The sequence below is a fragment of the Sinocyclocheilus grahami genome, unplaced genomic scaffold (genome assembly GCF_001515645.1).
Source record: "Sinocyclocheilus grahami isolate Dianchi unplaced genomic scaffold, SAMN03320097.WGS_v1.1 scaffold189.1, whole genome shotgun sequence".
Classification (NCBI taxonomy): Eukaryota; Metazoa; Chordata; class Actinopteri; order Cypriniformes; family Cyprinidae; genus Sinocyclocheilus; species Sinocyclocheilus grahami.
This window is the reverse complement of record NW_015505368.1, coordinates 1,048,507-1,067,826: the sequence shown is the minus strand read 5'-3', so window position 1 is coordinate 1,067,826 and position 19,320 is coordinate 1,048,507. Positions and strand designations below refer to the sequence as shown.

General features: G+C 37.1%; 1 protein-coding gene across 3 annotated transcripts; it reads left to right on the top strand.

Annotated features, from left to right (window-relative positions):
* Positions 1-5,384: 5,384 nt before the first annotated feature.
* Positions 5,385-13,283, top strand: LOC107594706 (cysteine-rich protein 1-like). 3 transcript variants are annotated; one of them, XM_016284862.1, is made up of 6 exons: positions 5,398-5,479; positions 6,804-6,862; positions 11,978-12,072; positions 12,304-12,361; positions 12,852-12,892; positions 12,999-13,283. In XM_016284862.1, exons 2-5 carry the CDS (start codon positions 6,823-6,825, stop codon positions 12,890-12,892), a joined length of 234 nt encoding a protein of 77 aa, XP_016140348.1. In that variant the 5' UTR covers positions 5,398-5,479; positions 6,804-6,822; the 3' UTR covers positions 12,999-13,283. The 3 variants fall into 3 exon arrangements, with proteins under 3 accessions (XP_016140347.1, XP_016140348.1, XP_016140346.1); XM_016284860.1 differs by having other exon boundaries at positions 5,405-5,479; positions 12,852-12,904; XM_016284861.1 differs by lacking the exon at positions 6,804-6,862 and having other exon boundaries at positions 5,385-5,538; positions 12,852-12,904.
* Positions 13,284-19,320: the final 6,037 nt, after the last annotated feature.

Sequence of the window (19,320 nt, the reverse complement as noted above, 5' to 3'; positions counted from 1 at the left end):
GGGTACAAACTCGCCCACAACAGAGTAACCCTGGCAACATCTCCTCCCACCCAATGTTCAATGTCCTCCAGAGATGATTGACATCATCATTGTTATGGGTGCATGTGATGTAACAGTAAGGGGCAATAAAAGGACCGCCCTCAAGGGCTGCAGACTATGTGTGTGTGTGTGTGTTTCCTCCTCACTCAATGACATACTGTAACATTTTGTCTGTTATTAGCTCACAAAAAGAACTCTTTGCTTCCCAGCCCTCCCTCTGTCTTCAGCAGTGATGAGTTCAGTCCAACAAACTGTTATTCCACAGACCCTGATTACCTAATCACAGACGTCTGTGTTTGTTTTCGCTACTCACTCCTCCTCCCTTTCACTTCTGTACACCCTGATCTATCACACTGGCAATGGGCTCCCACAAATAGCCTACAAAACAATCTGTGATTACGACAAAATTATGATATGCTACTATACTTTTGTAAAGAATAACAACAGGAATCAGGTTATTTATAAGAGCGTCATTTTAAAGTAATGATCTGTTGAGCCACGCCAGTTTGCTAATGCCAAATATCTGTTCCCAGACAAATTACAGTAGTGCTCCCGCGGAGAGGTATGAATGTTTTGTCGATAGACAGGTGCAGTGTTGTGGAGCAACTGACTGAAAGAATAACTCAACAAACTTATCTACAGTTTTCAGTAGGCTGGCTGTAGCTCAGCGCTTTACAAAATAATGTAGCTCTGAGCAAACTGAGGCAATAATTAAGCGCATGTGAACTCACTTCGTTCTCAAGCAGCTTTGGAAAGTCTGATTCATGTAAGTGATTCAGCTTGTTTGAAAAGTTGTTATGGATGTCTATCAGCACACCACCAGGGAGAACTCAGTTATTGATAAATAAAAACAAATAGTTAAAGGGGTCATATGATGCGATTTCAATTTTTCCTTTCTCTTTGGAGTGTTACAAGCTCTTGGTGCATAAAGAAGATCTGTAAAGTTGCAAAGACTAAAGTCTCAAATCCAAAGAGATATTCTTTATAAAAGTTAAGAGTCAGCCACGCCTACCTAAAACGGCTCGGTCTAACACGCCCCCACATATCTACCTCACTATCTGGGAAGATTTGCATAACGCCGCCCAAATGTTCACGCAAAGAAAGAAGGCGTAACTTTTATTCTTGCTGTAGTATTGTTGCCGCTGACATGTTGTGAAGGCGCTGTGTGCTTCGTTGTGAAAGCGAAACTACTTTGTTTGGCCTTCCAAAAGAGGACGATATCGCTTCGTCATGCCTAGTTGATCTGTGCTGGTCGCTGAGGAAATACATCAACTTAGAACGCGTTTCAGAAAGGCGGGGCATAGAGGAGAAACAATAATGTACAGTATGTGGAAAATAATATGTTTTTTTAACCTTAAACCGCATAAACACATTTCATTACACCAAATACACAAAATAATGTTCTTTTTTAGCAACATCATATGACCGCTTTAATAATAAATTATAAGAGACGGCAAAATTAATGAATGATTGCTCGCTTAATTTTTGTCCTTCGGATTTTTACAATTTTGATTAATTTCCAAACACAGAATGGCACACAGAACAGTATATGCATCTATTTGTCACGACTGTAATGCAAAGGTTCGAACGCGGGAGTCTCTTTTCTGAATATTCTCTCTGTTGTAGTGTGTCAGTCACTCAACTGTTCGACTTCTAGTTAGTAAGTTTGCTATTAGTTAGTTATTTGAAGCTATTAAATCGCAAGCATAATTGCTTGCTTTTGATTGGGTCTTTGGAAGTTTGGGTGGGATTTTGATACTGCGGCTCCAGCTCATGATCACTATTACTGCACAACATCAGGTTCTAAATGATGGCATTGGCGCAAGATGACAGCGTACCATACCTGGAACATTTTGGCTTCACTTCTCTACATTGGAAGGAAGTGGCGACACGTCATCCAACTTTTTTACAGTCTATGCTCTCTAACTGAATGAGCGGCACCATAGACACCACCATTGCCGCTCAGAATCAAGTATTCCAGAGAGCCACGTAAGAATAAATTATTTATATCCCATAGATGTTAAATACCTTTGTTTAGCTATTTGTGCTGTTTTTTAAATTTGTATCCTGACAGCACACATAAATCGCGAAGACGTCTATTCGTGTTTTCATCTGGAGGCTCATCTGCCTCCAAGACTTTTCCTGAAAGATGTTAAAAAGACATTTAGAAAATGTCTTTCAAATGTCTATGGTTATGTAAAACTGCTTTTTAAATATGTTTATCAGATGTTTGTACACAACAGATGTTTTCCAGATGAAGAACATACAGTATGTCACTATCTGGGTAGTGTAGCTATCTACTTCCTCAGAAGAGTAGTTTGACCATAGCTGAGCTATTTTAAAATATGAGTTTGTAGCTTGGCACGCTACAGGTTTAAAGTAGCTGCCCCAACACTGAAACCAAGCATTATTAAGCCAGGCTTCTATTAGGCAATCTACAAGCTTTAAAGGTTTATCCTTTCATGTTGTTTAAAAACAAACAGTTAGAGGAAGTGTGTACTGCGGGTGCTCAGATCAGATAATGCTTTTGGTGCTGGTAAGCAGGCAATGATAATAGAGCTGGAAGAGACGGGCAGGGGAAATTATCTCTCAGCACGGATTGCAGGATCTACTGTCAACAGAGGGAGGAAATAAAGATCAGTGGAAAATCCTTGATGGTGAACCTCACAGTGTCTACATGGGGAAGAGCCCAGTGAACAGGACTGCAGTTACACTGCTATGAAACAGCGGGTGGGCTGTTTGCTGGCAGTTGGAGTCTGCTGAGATGAAACTGTGGCCTGGCATGACTGGGTAAACATGGGTGGCACGATAGAGTTAGGAGATTGCTGATGGATCAGCTGTGGGTAAAGCTGTCAAAATAAATCAAACACAGGACAGAGAGAGGGACGCAGCCACATACAGAGCACATGTGGCACATAAATTATTCATGTTCATCATACATATATATATATATATATATATATATATATACACTGTACAGCAACAGTCTGTAAACACATTGTTTTTCATGTGCATGTTGAAAATAAAGTAATTTATTTTATTTTTTTATGTCAAATGTACACATCATGTTTTCATCACAATCATTATTTATAAAAAAATTCATTCATTCATTTAATCACTAAAGGCGCCTTTAGCCCCGTTGTACCAAAGGCGCCTTTGATATTATTTTCCTCTAAACCACTCGTTGGCACAAAAATGTGGCGTAGCACTTTCCAAAACATCTGCTTTTCAAGATACACGTGCAAATTTGTCTGATCCTTGACCCGATCGTGGGCAGCGGCGCAAAGTTGATTCTGTGCTTACTTGATCTAATATTTTATGTTTTTTAAAATGTTGTAGATTTAAATAGCAAATAAGAATTGCTCAAATGAATGCATGTATTTTGAGACAGAGGTCTTCTTAACGATTTTCACAATAATTAAAGCAACAGTTTTTAAATAACGAAAGAATAGGTAAAAGTATGGTATTTGAGGTAAAAAAGCGCCCCTGCTGTTGGGGCTAAAGGCGCACAGTAATTAACATGATAATTAATAGATGGCTAAGTTTTTCATTTGTTGACATGACATGGTTAGATTCAGATGGTAAATATCATATATTATGTTGGGTGTCCATCTTAGAGATAATCACTATGTTTAGAATGAAACCATCATATTTAAAAACATGATATTAATCTTATCATATAATAAAATATAATTTGTTGTTACTACTGTAAATCTATATTCAATTATTATGTGATCTCCTTCAATGCTTTCAAAATCTTTACTTTTTAAAATGATTTTGTTTCTGTATTTTAAAATATATTGTTTATATTAACATATTTCAATGACAGTATATCTATTGAAATAAAATTTATTATTTTATTTTTCAAAATAAGCAGAAAATAGTACAAACTTTACTAAAGTGATTATTTTGAACAAGTATTAACTTAGACATTATTTTAAAAAACATAATTTTAGCTGAAGTATTTGTGTCAATACTGTGCGCCTTTTACCCCGTGTGTGTGGGGTAAAAGGCCCCCTTGCCACCTCATACATTTATAAGACTTTTAAACAAAATAAATGACTTGAATGATTTATGATGATTCCATTAACATATTTTTTTTTCCTGCAATTGTCCATTTTAGGTGCAGTGAATAGAACACTTTTCCTTATATACCACAAATGTACAAATACCATACATTTTTACAGAACATAATGAAATAACAAAATTTATGACATTTTTAGAAATTAATTGACACAATCATGAGAGTTATAATTTTCTTGTTTTATGTTTTTTTTTCATGCTGGTCACAAGGCCTAAACAATTTTTTTCAAATAATAAATATAAGGTAAGGTTATTTGTATAATAACATGGGTATGACATAGGTATTACAACAAGAAGGTGATTTATGAGGACATTTTCAGTGTCCCCGTAATTCAAAAGGCTTATAAATAACTCAGAATGAGTTTTTTTGAAAATGCTGAAAGTTTCCTGTGAGGGGTAGGTTTGGTGTAGGGCAATAGAATATACGGTCTGTACAGTATAAAACCCATTACGCCTATGGAGAGTCCCCATAAACCATAAAAACAAACCTGTGGGTGTGTGTGTGTGGGTGTGTGTGTGTGTGTGTGTGTGTGTGTGTGTGTGTGGATCCGCATACATCAGTGATATATTTCACCACACTTGAAAACATGTTGAGCAGTTGCCATGGTGCATTTATCAATCCAAGGGTTGGGCTGAGACACACCTATACTCTCAGGAAAGGTTTGATCTGTCGAATACTGGTGCTGTTTACTAAACGTAAATACACAGAGACATTTACAACACCAGCACACAAATAGTCCCTCAAAGACGTACACAAAGTTCTCTAGGTGTGTGCAATGCGCCAGATTCATATTCATAATTGTGAAAGAGTGAATAGTAAACCAGCTGGGTTCAGGTACATTGCTCTATGTCTGAAAACAAACTCTCATTTTAAAAACACAAAGCAGTGACGATGAGCGTGTTTGGTGCATTACTGTTTGATGACATCAGATTCCGCCTACATTCCACGTCATGTGGCTCTTTGATCTGTGAATGAGTTTGTTCCGAGTACAGGATCATATTTCTATCCCTTTCAAACAAGTAGAACTCAACCTGCATCCAGTGCAAATGCTCATTTCCACAAACAATGAGCCTCCAGTGTTTGTAAACCTGTCTGCAAACTAATTAAAAAGCCAGAATGCAAAGCAGAAAAACCGCAGAAAATCAGCATACGTATAATGAAGTATAAGTCTCTCTCTCTCTCTCTCTCTCTCTCTCTCTCTCTCTCTCTCTTCCCATCACCGTGTGCAAACTATTTCCACAGTACTATAAAAAGGCTGCAGAGTGGACGAGCGCAAACCAAAGGTGTGGCTGTGTGCAGGTGGACCGTTGCTGCTCTCCATCTCAACTTTCTTCAAGCAGGACTTTCTCCTCCGAGGAACTAAATCACCAAAAACATGCCTAAATGCCCCAAGTGCCAAAAGGAAGTTTACTTTGGTAAGACTCGTGTGAAATATTTATATTTACATACATGCTACTTTTAATAAATAGGAGAAGAAAGTCAAAGTACACTATTATGCTGTTATACAATTGATTAATATTCGATGTATATAATGTGAGCTGGTTTGAATAAGCAACAGCACGAGGGAATAACCAGGAAGGGAGCTGTCAACTAATGCATGTGAGCATATTTCCTGTTAGAAACTTTTGCAAAACAGCTTTTACACATAGCTTGTGCAAGCAAGTATTTGCAGCAAGATAACAAAAAGCACAGTATATAATGGAAAAAAGCGTTTGCGTTATGATTTTTAGACTTACTGGTGAATTGTATTGTTGGCTTAGAGTGGTTAGACTAAAGGTTGTGTTTGCTTAGAAAAAAACAAAAAAATATATCATTCTATAAATGTGTAATTTACATTATTAATAATATTTATAGTAATAAAGAAACAATAAGAACATAAATAGCAGATAGTACAGCAGTGACTAATAATGCAAATGATAATGTCAGTGCTTTACATTGTAAAGTAACCTGTTTGCTTTGTGTATTCAGCCAAACTATTTAAATATTTTCAGTACCATGAAGGCAACAAGACAAGACGTGTCTTTAAAGAACTTTACTGTTGGGCTCATATTCAAACAGAGAAATTGGTCAACTATATGTATGGAAAATAAAAATCAATGTGTACATTTCTTACGTTTCTGAGCAGAGCCTTAATTCATTCATAAGCATCTCCTTTCTCTTTACTGCAAGTCTGGGCTTGGGTTTTGTCCTCTCAGTTAAATTACCATTTGTTCCACCACTCTTTTTTCTTCTTTGCTAATTTACTGTACATTCTTTGCCAATATAAACATGCCGGGCAGTTTTTGGAAGTTTTCTATCATCAAGCAATGGAGTTAGACTCTTTCAGACACTTTGAAACACAAAGTCTGTATAGCACAGCATATTTTCTCAAATAGTCCCACAAAGACGTACACAAAGTTCTCTAGGTGTGTGCAATGCGCCAGATTCATATTCATAATTGTGAAAGAGTGAATAGTAAGCCAGCTGGGTTCAGGTACATTGCTCTATGTCTGAAAACAAACTCTCATTTTAAAAACACAAAGCAGTGACGATGAGCGTGTTTGGCGCATTACTGTTTGATGACATCAGATTCCGCCTACATTCCACGTCATGTGGCTCTTTGATCTGTGAATGAGTTTGTTCCGAGTACAGGATCATATTTCTATCCCTTTCAAACAAGCAGAAGACTTTCTCCTCCGAGGAACTAAATCACCAAAAACATGCCTAAATGCCCCAAGTGCCAAAAGGAAGTTTACTTTGGTAAGACTCGTGTGAAATATTTATATTTACATACATGCTACTTTTAATAAATAGGAGAAGAAAGTCAAAGTACACTATTATGCTGTTATACAATTGATTAATATTCGATGTATATAATGTGAGCTGGTTTGAATAAGCAACAGCACGAGGGAATAACCAGGAAGGGAGCTGTCAACTAATGCATGTGAGCATATTTCCTGTTAGAAACTTTTGCAAAACAGCTTTTACACATAGCTTGTGCAAGCAAGTATTTGCAGCAAGATAACAAAAAGCACAGTATATAATGGAAAAAAGCGTTTGCGTTATGATTTTTAGACTTACTGGTGAATTGTATTGTTGGCTTAGAGTGGTTAGACTAAAGGTTGTGTTTGCTTAGAAAAAAACAAAAAAATATATCATTCTATAAATGTGTAATTTACATTATTAATAATATTTATAGTAATAAAGAAACAATAAGAACATAAATAGCAGATAGTACAGCAGTGACTAATAATGCAAATGATAATGTCAGTGCTTTACATTGTAAAGTAACCTGTTTGCTTTGTGTATTCAGCCAAACTATTTAAATATTTTCAGTACCATGAAGGCAACAAGACAAGACTTGTCTTTAAAGAACTTTACTGTTGGGCTCATATTCAAACAGAGAAATTGGTCAACTATATGTATGGAAAATAAAAATCAATGTGTACATTTCTTACGTTTCTGAGCAGAGCCTTAATTCATTCATAAGCAGCTCCTTTGAGACTTTCTCTTTACTGCAAGTCTGGGCTTGGGTTTTGTCCTCTCAGTTAAATTACCATTTGTTCCACCACTCTTTTTTCTTCTTTGCTAATTTACTGTACATTCTTTGCCAATATAAACATGCCGGGCAGTTTTTGGAAGTTTTCTATCATCAAGCAATGGAGTTAGACTCTTTCAGACACTTTGAAACACAAAGTCTGTATAGCACAGCATATTTTCTCAGTATGTAAAATTAATAATCAGCAGTTCACTGAAAGTTTTATTTATTATTTACAGAACCTACATGCACATTTCCTCTGAATTAACAATAAAGATTCCATCATATGGTCCTCATTCGGCATCTCACAACATTACACATTCTGCTTTTGCTCTTATAGTGCTTCTCTAAACCTGTATCTTTTCCATCATGCAAAATTGCCTCACGTGCCTGGTTCTGGTCTTATTTAATGTTCGAATGGAAGTAATCTAACAACCGCAGCCCCTCAGAGATGGAAAGAGACAAAAAAAATCCACAATCAAGATATAAGATAGAGATTAGATAATGGCATCAAAATAACAATTTTATGGCTTTGCCATAACCACAAATAAAGAGTGGGTTTTCTTATTTGTAATTCTCTGTACATTCTTTGCCAATATAAACATGCCGGGCAGTTTTTGGAAGTTTTCTATCATCAAGCAATGGAGTTAGACTCTTTCAGACACTTTGAAACACAAAGTCTGTATAGCACATCATATCTTCTCAGTATGTAAAATTAATAATCAGCAGTTCACTGAAAGTTTTATTTATTATTTACAGAACCTACATGCACATTTCCTCTGAATTAACAATAAAGATTCCATCATATGGTCATCATTCGGCATCTCACAACATTACACATTCTGCTTTTGCTCTTATAGTGCTTCTCTAAACCTGCATCTTTTCCATCATGCAAAATTGCCTCACGTGCCTGGTTCTGGTCTTATTTAATGTTTGAATGGAAGTAATCTAACAACCGCAGCCCCTCAGAGATGGAAAGAGACAAAAAAAATCCACAATCAAGATATAAGATAGAGATTAGATAATGGCATAATCAAAATAACAATTTTATGGCTTTGCCATAACCACAAATAAAGAGTGGGTTTTCTTATTTGTAATTCTTTTTAAAGGGGTCATATAATGCTGCTAAAAAGAACATTATTTTGTGTATTTGGTGTAATGAAATGTGTTTATGTGGTTTAAGGTTAAAAAAACACATTATTTTCCACATACTGTACATTATTGTTTCTCCTCTATGCCCCGCCTTTCTGAAACGCGTCGATTTATACAAAGCTCATCGTTCTGAAAAAGTGAGGTGTGCTCTGATTGGTCAGCTATCCAGTGCGTTGTGATTGGCCGAATTCCTCAAGTGTATGACGGAAATGTTACGTCCCTTACCATATTGTGATGCCTGCGGCAACCACATGTGACGCCCCCGGGCTGGACTCCGCTTCGTCCACGGTGAAAGCCGATCCGGTGATCCACAGTGCGAAGTTGAAGTATTTCCTCAGCGACCAGCACAGATCAGCTCTAGGCTCTAGCCATGACGAAGCGATATCGTCCTCTTTTGGAAGACCAACCAAAGTAGTTTCGCTTTCACAACGAAGCACACAGCGTCTTCACGACATGGCGGCGGCGGCAACAATACTACAGCGAGAATAAAAGTTACGCCTTCTTTCTTTGTGTGAACATTTGGGCGGCGTTATGCAAATCTTCCCAGATAGTGAGGTAGATATGTGGGGGCGTGTTAGAACGAGCTGTTTTAGGTAGGTGTGGCTGATTCTGAACTTTTATAAAGAATATCTTTTTGGATTTGAGACGTTAGTCTTTGCAACTTTACAGATCTTCTTTATGCGCCAAGAGCTTGTAACACTCCAAAGAGAAAGGAAAAATTTTAATCGCATCATATGACCCCTTTAAGTTTAAACAGATGTAAAAGTACATTGTGTAATTTCTATCATCATCGGACTGATCTGCAAAAATAATGACCATTTCAAACATGTTTCCAAAGAACTTCCCCCAATCTTCCACTATTGGTCAGTCGAACAGATAGTCCCGCCCCAAACTTTCACTATTGGCTCAATATTCAGTGCTGCTCTGTTGAGATGCTCAAACCAACAAAGCAATGTTTTGAAACAAAATTTTGCATAGTAATAATATTAATGTTAACATTATTTACTTATATATATATATATTACTTACTCTTTGCAATGTTATGGGGAAAAAAGCATGCTATGCAGAATAAATCAGCTTCAGGTTACAAATCTCTGTTGTTGATTTGACACCCAGTCAAAGACACTTTATACTGATAAAGGCCATTAAGAGAGAGAGATTAGTGTGTCCTCTGTGTATTTGGCTGAGGGAAGTTAAGTAATTACTATCTTAGGTGTGGCTCAGATGACCAAACTATTTCTTGGCAGCATTGCAAGAGCCCAAACCCATTCTAGTGAATTCCTTTCTGCTTTGTTTGTCCTTTCAAAATGTTCTTTCTCACATGGACCATTGATTCTGCATCCAACTCTCCCAGCATGTCTGGATCATGTGTTCAGAGTCTAGTACTAAACAAAAGAGCTTCCTGTATCATCCACCGTAGTATGACATGACTAACTGCCTGAGCTGGGATGAGTATGACTCTTATTACAGCTGTTGTAAGCAATTATAGCAGCTCACAGTAGTCCATAGTATATGTGCTATCCTTCAACACTCTGCTTACTAGATAAAAGATGAAGCATTATTTGGTGTCTGGGGTCTTTGCTAACACCTCATCACATTTTTCAGATTTACGTCACAGATGGGAACTGTTAATCTGCCCTTTGTCCATCCTTTGGTGACTCTTATTACAGCTGTTGTAAGCAATTATAGCAGCTCACAGTAGTCCATAACAATGGGAATAATGTAGTATATGTGCTATCCTTCAACACTCTGCTTACTAGATAAAAGATGAAGCATTATTTGGTGTCTGGGGTCTTTGCTAACACCTCATCACATTTTTCAGATTTACGTCACAGATGGGAACTGTTAATCTGCCCTTTGTCCATCCTTTGATTTCTGCATGCCAAAAAGCTCAAACGAATCTTCTCTTGGAGCCATAAATCTGACATCTTTTAGAGTGGTCATGTTTCAGACAGTCTTTGGCGTCCATGAGATGTAGACTCTTGCCCAAAACCTCCCTCGTAAAAAGCACCTCCCCTACTGGAGACGCCCGAGCACGCATGACTTTGTCTTCCCTTCCCACTTCTTTTACGATGTTCATCATGAGGGTTGTTTGGAGAAATCTTTCTGCTGAGGGCTGTAGATAAAGACTCCTTTATGGCCCTTTTATAAGGGAAGGGAGGGATGAATTCCTTTGGGAATATCCTGCATGTAGCATCCACACCCACCCATGTTCTCGCTGTCATGACTTTATCTGCGTTGAGTGGAGAACACAATGATCTGACCAGATTTGCAGCATGCTGGACTGTGGAGGCAATCTGCCAGACTTCATATTTCAGCTTAAGCTTTGTTGACATGAAAAGTTCATCATGGCTTTAATTAACTACATAATGGCTGCAAATCAGCTAATTTTCCCATGCATGATTGACTTTGTATTGCTCTGACTCCTTTATAAAAACAACTTAAAGGCTAATGAGTGATCCTTTAGGTTCCAAGTTGTCTATGATGTTATAAACAGGCCCAGATGGAACTAAACGTTTCTTTTCAGCCATTTTCCGCATTGACTTTTTTTTTGGAGGAAATCAGCTAAATGAATTTAATCATAGTAAAATGTGTTAAATTAGGCTCATTTTCTCACTACACAAGTTCTTAGCCAAAATATGTATTTAAGAATATTTAGTACAAATTTAAAGAGATAGCTCACCCCATAATTGTAATTTTAAGTTGGCCATTATTTACTCACCCTGTTGTTCCAAACCTGCATGACTTTCTTTCTTCCTTCAAAATGCAAAAGAAGATATTTTGAAGAATTATTTTTGTCCATACAATGAAAGTCAGTGGGGTCCAAAACAGCATTGAACTTCATTTTCATTTTCATAAATATAGTGAGGGGGGGAAAGTCATTTTTTAAAATACAAAGCACATTTTTTTGTGTTCAACTGAAAAAAGTTAGGTTCTGAACAACATGAGGGTAAGTAACTGAAGATAAAAAATTATCATTTGAGGTGAACTGTCCCTTTAAATTTTTAATTAATATTGAAATATTGTGGCTAAGAATTGACAAAAGTGCATAAAAATGAATACATAAATGGAGAATTTTATTAATAATGTGCACTGCAATTCTGCATTAATCAATCTATGTTGGCCTAATTATATGTGGTTTTCATATTTATTTGAATTAATGATAATTATCATTGATGTTTCAGCTGAGAGAGTGTCGTCACTTGGCAAAGACTGGCATAGACCCTGTCTGAAGTGTGAGAAATGCACCAAGACCCTGTCGGCTGGCTCACATGCAGAGGTAAGTCACAGAAATACACACGGCCTGCCAACCTCTTACTGGGACAGAGCACAGATTAATTTACCAGGCAGACTTAATGGAGTCCAGTTAACTTTGGCATATTTTTACCTTACATAAACACTTCAGGGGGTTAGTCTGTCAGACTAATATGTCTTGAGGAAGGTCTTGCATAACAGCCCTGTTCAAGTCTATTAATGTACTTCATACTGACTCATGTGTTTCACCCCACAGCATGATGGGAAGCCCTATTGTAACAACCCATGCTACGCAGCACTCTTTGGACCCAAAGGTAAAGTTTCTCCAGTGTGCCAACAGCTCTGTTTTACTGTCCAGTAGAGTTACTGTTCAACTACACCACCACACGGCATAGATTAGTGCTTCACCTCATAAACACATGGACTGACTGCTGTGGGAGAGTACTTGACCACTATAAAGTGTTTCTCTCTCATCCAGGGAATTTATTCAAATTCCCTTAATTATCCAGTGGCACTTAATCTAAATATCTTACTGTCAGCTGTTATATAATTGAATTTTGCATCAATGCTACACATAGGCTATTTGTGACAGAGTCAAGATTTTTGTGTTTTCTGTTAGCATGCTAATCAGTTAGCCTGCTAAGCTAACACATCCAGTTCAAGTTACTTCAAATAATTGTCAAAACATTCAATTTCATGCCATATGGTCAAATGGACATGGTAATGCTGTATTTTCTATTGAAAACCAACAATGACTGTCATATAGCCTATAATTATAAGTAATTCTCTTTCTTTTTTCCTCAGGTTTTGGACGTGGCGGCACTGAGAGTCACACATTCAAATAGGTCATTGCACAAGCGAGTTCAACATATAAAAATGATCAATTTTACCTATACTTACAGTAGATGACATGTAACATGCACTAACTATATTTTTCTTTTCTATTTACAGGTTTACACACTCTATAAGCTTGTTTTAGAGGAACTTGATTTTTGTTTATTTGCCACTATTTTTAGCCACATAGTGTTAAACCAAAGACAAAATGACCAAACCATGCAATGTTTTACAAAGTACTCATTTGTATAATCTGTTTTTAAAATGTTGTCTGCTATAGCAGCACACGATGTTTCATTACTAGTCAAAGACCCTTTTATAATTAGACTGAACATTTTATACATTAAATGTATGATTTAAACCTCCCTCTGCTTGTCCTTCACACTTCTTTCTCATATAGGCATATACGAATTAATGAAATGTACTAACTAAATTTTGCCTTATTTTTTATTTTATTATCCCTTTTACAACATTTTATCCCTTTTATCCCTATCATTGCGTCACTCATAGCATCATAGTATTGCATCATGATTTTGTTACTCTTGTTTTCATTTTAAGGTCTTAAGACCCATCCACACATTTATAGTGGATGCTGTTGCTGTTGCTCTAATGTTACTAGTAGACTGAAAGTCTAGAAATATCTTTAGAAAATGCAATCACAAATTATATATATAGATGCTAAATCTAAGAAATCTTGACTAGGGATTTGTTTTCTTGTTGCTAAAGGAGTACCATTCTGTTGTTGGGGAGTGTTTTTATAAACTACAGCAGTGCTAGTGCAATAACTCATTAACCAGATGAACAATCTATTATGTTACAATTTAAACTCAATTATACTGCCAAAAAATTTCTAAATGTCATACAAATCTGACAGCTAATTAGTTTTCTTGTGCGTAATAATGAGCACAATGCAGAGGATACTGCTTTAATATAAACTATAACAGTGCTTCATCATGTAATCAACAAGAACTATCAATGATTCAAACTCACTGTGACTGCCACCGGTTGCATTTCCATTCGTCATTTTCTATACTAATCATACAGAATAGTAAAATCGCTCCATAAATTCTCTGTCCTATTTTACCTGCAATCAGGCAGTGGTAACACTTGGTTTTAATAGTCCAATTTAACAAAGTAACTTTGCAACTACCAGTCATTAAAGTATTAATAGGCTGTCTGCTTAATATCTAATACCTAATTAGAGTTAGTAAACATGTAGTTGCAAATTATTGGGAATTTGTTGACATGTAGGTGGAAAGTTACTTACAGCTAGTCTAAAGTGGACTATCGAAATAAAGTGTAACGGAGACGGGTGATGTGAGCCCCACTGTTCACTCCTATTGGTTGTCACTTCTAAAAGTCACTCTGCATTTGATTAAAGTTAAGCATTTTTCAACTCTTTTGTGTCTCTGGACACGTCTACATCCTGGCTGCATCCAAAATCACATACTTCCCTACTACATAGTAGACAAAACAGTATGTGACAAATAAAGTATGTCTGAATTCACAGTATTTATAAAAGAGTACGTAAAAAGTACCAGGATGATTGACTACCTCCAGCAAGATTCTGAAGTGTGCATACGATGGACACTTTACTATCTCATAAAGCCATGGGAGAGGATTTGTGAATGGCAGTAAAGTGATGCAACATTTGCTGGTAGGTCACATGACATTGACAACATGGTGAATGTAGTATGTCCACATTACATTCATACTACATAGAACATACTTTTCAGCAGTCACAAAGTAATTACTTATTCAAGATTAGTACATACTCAAGAGAGTATGCGATTTCGGACACACACCCTGTCTCCAATCAAATGTCACTTGTGTTGCTGGAAATCGACAACTCCATTGGAATCAATGGGATCATGTCACTTTGTCACTGCACGTTACTGGCGTCAATGTGAGAAATATTGCATGTGGAGAAGAAAAAAGCTTTTTTGCCGCTTGGCGAGTGTTAATTTTGCACCCTGTGCCCCACTAAGAAACAAAACGGCTCCTTAACAGAACAATTTCCACTTTTAGAGAAGGTGATGCCAACAAATGTTGAGCTTTATATTGAAAAGCTAATTATTACTGGCATGGTTCCAGATTCCAATGATGAATCAGACATGAGTAGGCAGTGCTAATTATGAGTAATGCCACAGAGCACAACCACTTCAGAACTGCAGAAACAACCTGCCAGAGGGATTAATTGGTAACTATTGATTCAAGCGAGTTTATTTAGAATAGGCTTATATGGTAACATACCAGAATGAACAAATGCCGAATCCCACATACATTTCGAGGTGACTGATTCAAAAGGGAGTGTAACTTCCACTCTGTGTCTATTTGACATGAGTGCCTGCCTACACCCCTTCAACTCCTCACCACCCAACACAGAATGGCTGCCGGCGGGTCAGAGGAGAGTGGTTACTATCGTAACAGACACAAACAAGACCCAACAGTGACTTGGCCAACGCTCAGCCCAGCTCTGTCTTTAGCATTTGCCCCTAAACAAAGATCCTTTATCATGGTGAGATCTGGAATGAGAGAATGAGCCAGACAGAAAGGGTTGTTTCCCGGTTTGCTATTTCAAATATTTTTCAAAGAAAAAAGCATTGAGCGCACACACATGATGAAATGCGACTGTTTTTATAGCATTATAATGGAGATCACGCAGCTGTACAGCTTCCATCCCCTCACGCTTGCAACTTTCTCTCACAGGAAGGATATTTCTGACTGAATCAAGGCTGTCATTTTCAGATGCAATAATAACAGAACTGAAACTTCTGTGGATCCTGCGCCAGTGATGAACCTGAGTAAACACACTCAAATACAGAAACTGCCAAGCAATTTATATTTGCATGGCCTCGTCCTCTTTGTTTAAGTGGTAAAGGGTGTCAATCTCTCACTTTCTTTACTCTGCAGAGTTGCAACGGCAGTACACTTTCCTTCAACGGTCTTATGACAGGATATTTGTAAAGCTCCTGCTGACGTTAAATGGGCAAGTGATACAATGCTACGGACCAAAGGGAATTATTACATTTGCCCAAGAATAACACAGTAGTTTTATGTGTTTTAAGATGCTCAGAGTCATTGAGTTACAGAATTCATATAAAGTTTGTAGCCAACTGCATGGTACAAGTAAGGGTGCATACCATTTCCAGCACATTCCAACTAATCCTCTATATTTTAAATATGACATTTTTACCACTGCACTACTTATTTTCATGTATGCTTCTCAAATGGACCTTTTCACAAAGTTTTTTCCTACAAATGTCTTTTCAGTTACAGTATTTTCTATGTAAGAAAATGAAACCTGCTTAGACAGTCTAAAAAGATTTGTAGCACAACTTGAAGCATAAAACTCCCAAGTGACTTGCTGCAGGCTCTTTGTAATAAGGTGACTTGGTCTCTACACAGATTAATCTAATGGTTGCAAGCACCATGGTTGTAGTATAAAATGAAAATAACAAATAAAAATGTGGATTTTGGATGACTGTTATCACATGAAAACATATGAAAAATATGTATTTAAGCTACTAAAACTAAACTACTAAAAAACTTACACGCGCTGTAGTAGCGTAGTGGTTTTCTTTATTTTATGGCATACACACGCAGTCCCCCGGGGAATCCGTCCCGACAGCTATACAATTGAAATCTCTAGTTCTCACCACAGTCGAGGTATGGTAAAAACATAGTTTAGAAGACTAAATTAATTTTGAAGTAGGCTACATGAACATGAATTCAGTTTTGTTCACTTCATAGTGTAGCTATATAACACTTCCATCGCCATTTAATCTGTTGTCAAAGGTAAACAAGTTAATATACAATCAAATGCAACAATATTTTTTTAATTTTCTAAATACCTGCGCATTCGTCGACGCGATGCGTTCTGTGTACACGTGTGACAAAGCGAACGTTCCAAATTGATTCATCCAGTTCTCGGAAGAAGCGGCGACTCGATGCGTTAGCCACTATATGGAAATAACGAGAAGAATAACGTGCAGTAAACGGTAACTGTTTGCACTACAACCAGTGTTTTACCAGATCTCGTGAAAGTGCGTATCAATGCGAGTTTCTGTTTCTTTTTGGCGTGCTATTTATACGGAGAATTTGACTTTGGCGTGTATCAATTGTTAGGATTGGGTGTGGGGTAGCTGTGTATCATATGTACGCCAAAACTGCTTATCATATGCGCGAAAATTCCGTATTATATGCACGCCAAATGTCAAAGTTGACAAAGTCAACAGAAAATCGTGTTATTGATACCCATTTTCATGAGACCGGTCTCTTACACTCATGTAAATATATTGAACTTTTGACTGTTTTAGCCAAAAATCAACAAGTCTGATTAATTGTAAAATAATAACAAACCTCTTCTCAACAAAACACATGAGTGAAGTATCATGTCAAAGTTTAATATTTGTTTGATTAATAGCAATGATGTTAGCACAACTAATTAAAAGGTATAAGAGATATGAAGAAAGTTAAAGGGGTCATATGATGCCCATTTTCCACAAGTTGAAATGATTCTTTAGGGTCTTAATGAAAAGTCTGTAACATAGTTTGGTTAAAATTTTCAATGGTAGTGTAAAAAACCCTGTCAAAAACAGCTCTTTTCAGATCAAGCAGTTTTGTAGCATTTTCCTTTAAATGTTAATGAGCTCTGCTGACCCCGCCCCTCTCTTCCAGCTGCTCTCAGAGAGACGGTTTACTTTAGCCGCATTCATCGTGAAACTTGCTAATTAGCACATTATTAGGAAAGGCGATTTGCAAAGATTCATTAAAAAACATTATACTCACTTCTTCTGTAGATAAGGCTGGATCATGAATGATTCGTGCGAACATAGACGCATTTATGTAGATCGGGGGCGCATTCCCTTCAGAAACAAACATAATCCACTGCGAGTTCAGCGGCTCAGATGTCGGGAGTAAATGACGACTGCTATGTTCATTATTACATTCAACAACAGAACACCTCAATCGCTTAGGAGTCATTCTTGTCTACATCTGCTCCGGCGGTGAAACAATGGCGGACTGATGACAGCTCACTCAGGGAGGGTCTAAGGTAAGACTCCAGTCCAGTCTGTGCTGAAACGCTACTGTCAATCAAACTATCGTGGGAGGGGCCTCAGTTCAACAACTTGTAAAAGTGCATGTAGCATCCTATGACCCCTTTAAAAAAATATGTAGGGATCATGAGAATGAGGTAATGCCGTTAAATCTTAATCACTGAAAGTAATGATTCAAGGCCTGAATTATTATTGTGATTGTTTTCATTGTGCAGAGCTCCGAGAAGCTGTAACAAAAGCAACAGTACTTCATTAAACATGGAATTAATTTTTCAAAAAGTTCTCCAAATAAATCTTTCAAGTGCATAAATTCTAAAAACAGAGTTCTATTCATAGTAAACAAGCCCTGCCAGAATGTGACATGAGGGAGAAGCTGTGGTTTGCCATTGAATCTGGTCCTCATCTCTTTTGGCAGTACAAAATATTTGTTGAATTAAATTTTCTGTCCCGTCGGTCCCATCTCATTCTATCCACCCTCACTCACTCACTGCTCTGTCCTCACAAATGGCAAAGCAAGGCTGGAAGCAATCTGCTGTGATGAGCTGCACATTTCTCATCATGTTTAATGAGAAAGTCAGTGTGTGCTAATAAGAGTGGAGTGAGAGACAGGAAGACGGCCGATCGGAGCTCCGAGCACCTGCGAGGTGTGAGCGGCTGCACATCTGTCTCTGTTACTGTGTTGATTAGCGAACAGGGCGGCTTCCTGCTAAATCCCAGAGGCCGGATGTGATAATATCCATGCAGTGCTTGGCTATGTTTGAAATAGGATACATCTAGAATACAGCACAGTATACACAGTACACTGCTGGGGGTTTTTTAACAAAATTGTAGCCGTGAAACAACCGTGTCATTTATCCAGAATGCATTTTTATATTGGTCTAAATGAAAATCATGGTTTTCAGTTTAAACTTGTTTTGTTCAGTTTGAACAAAATTACTGTGGCTTTTAATAATTTTTAGTACATAACAGGCTAGCTACTACATAACACAATAAATCTTAATAACTTTTGAAGTTGTCTTTATTTATAGTATGTAAACTAAATTAAACATCGTCTAGCAAAATATTTTTAATTTAATCCAACAAATTATTATATTGACCCTACATTTACATTTATGCATTTTCCAGATGCAGTTATATTTTTTATAGTTTCTGTTCTTGCTTTCCCTGCGGTTGGAACCCATGACCTACGGGAAAGTACAATTTTGGTTTATGTTTACAGAACTTATATATCAAAGTATATGTATATGGCGTTTATAATAAAATGTTCATGTTCGTCAAGAAAAAAACAAACATCTAAAATTGTGTTCTTAGGACTTCACAAAAGAGGCAAAAAATATTGGCAGATTGATTATGTTGGTCATAAGAGAGAAATCACTCCC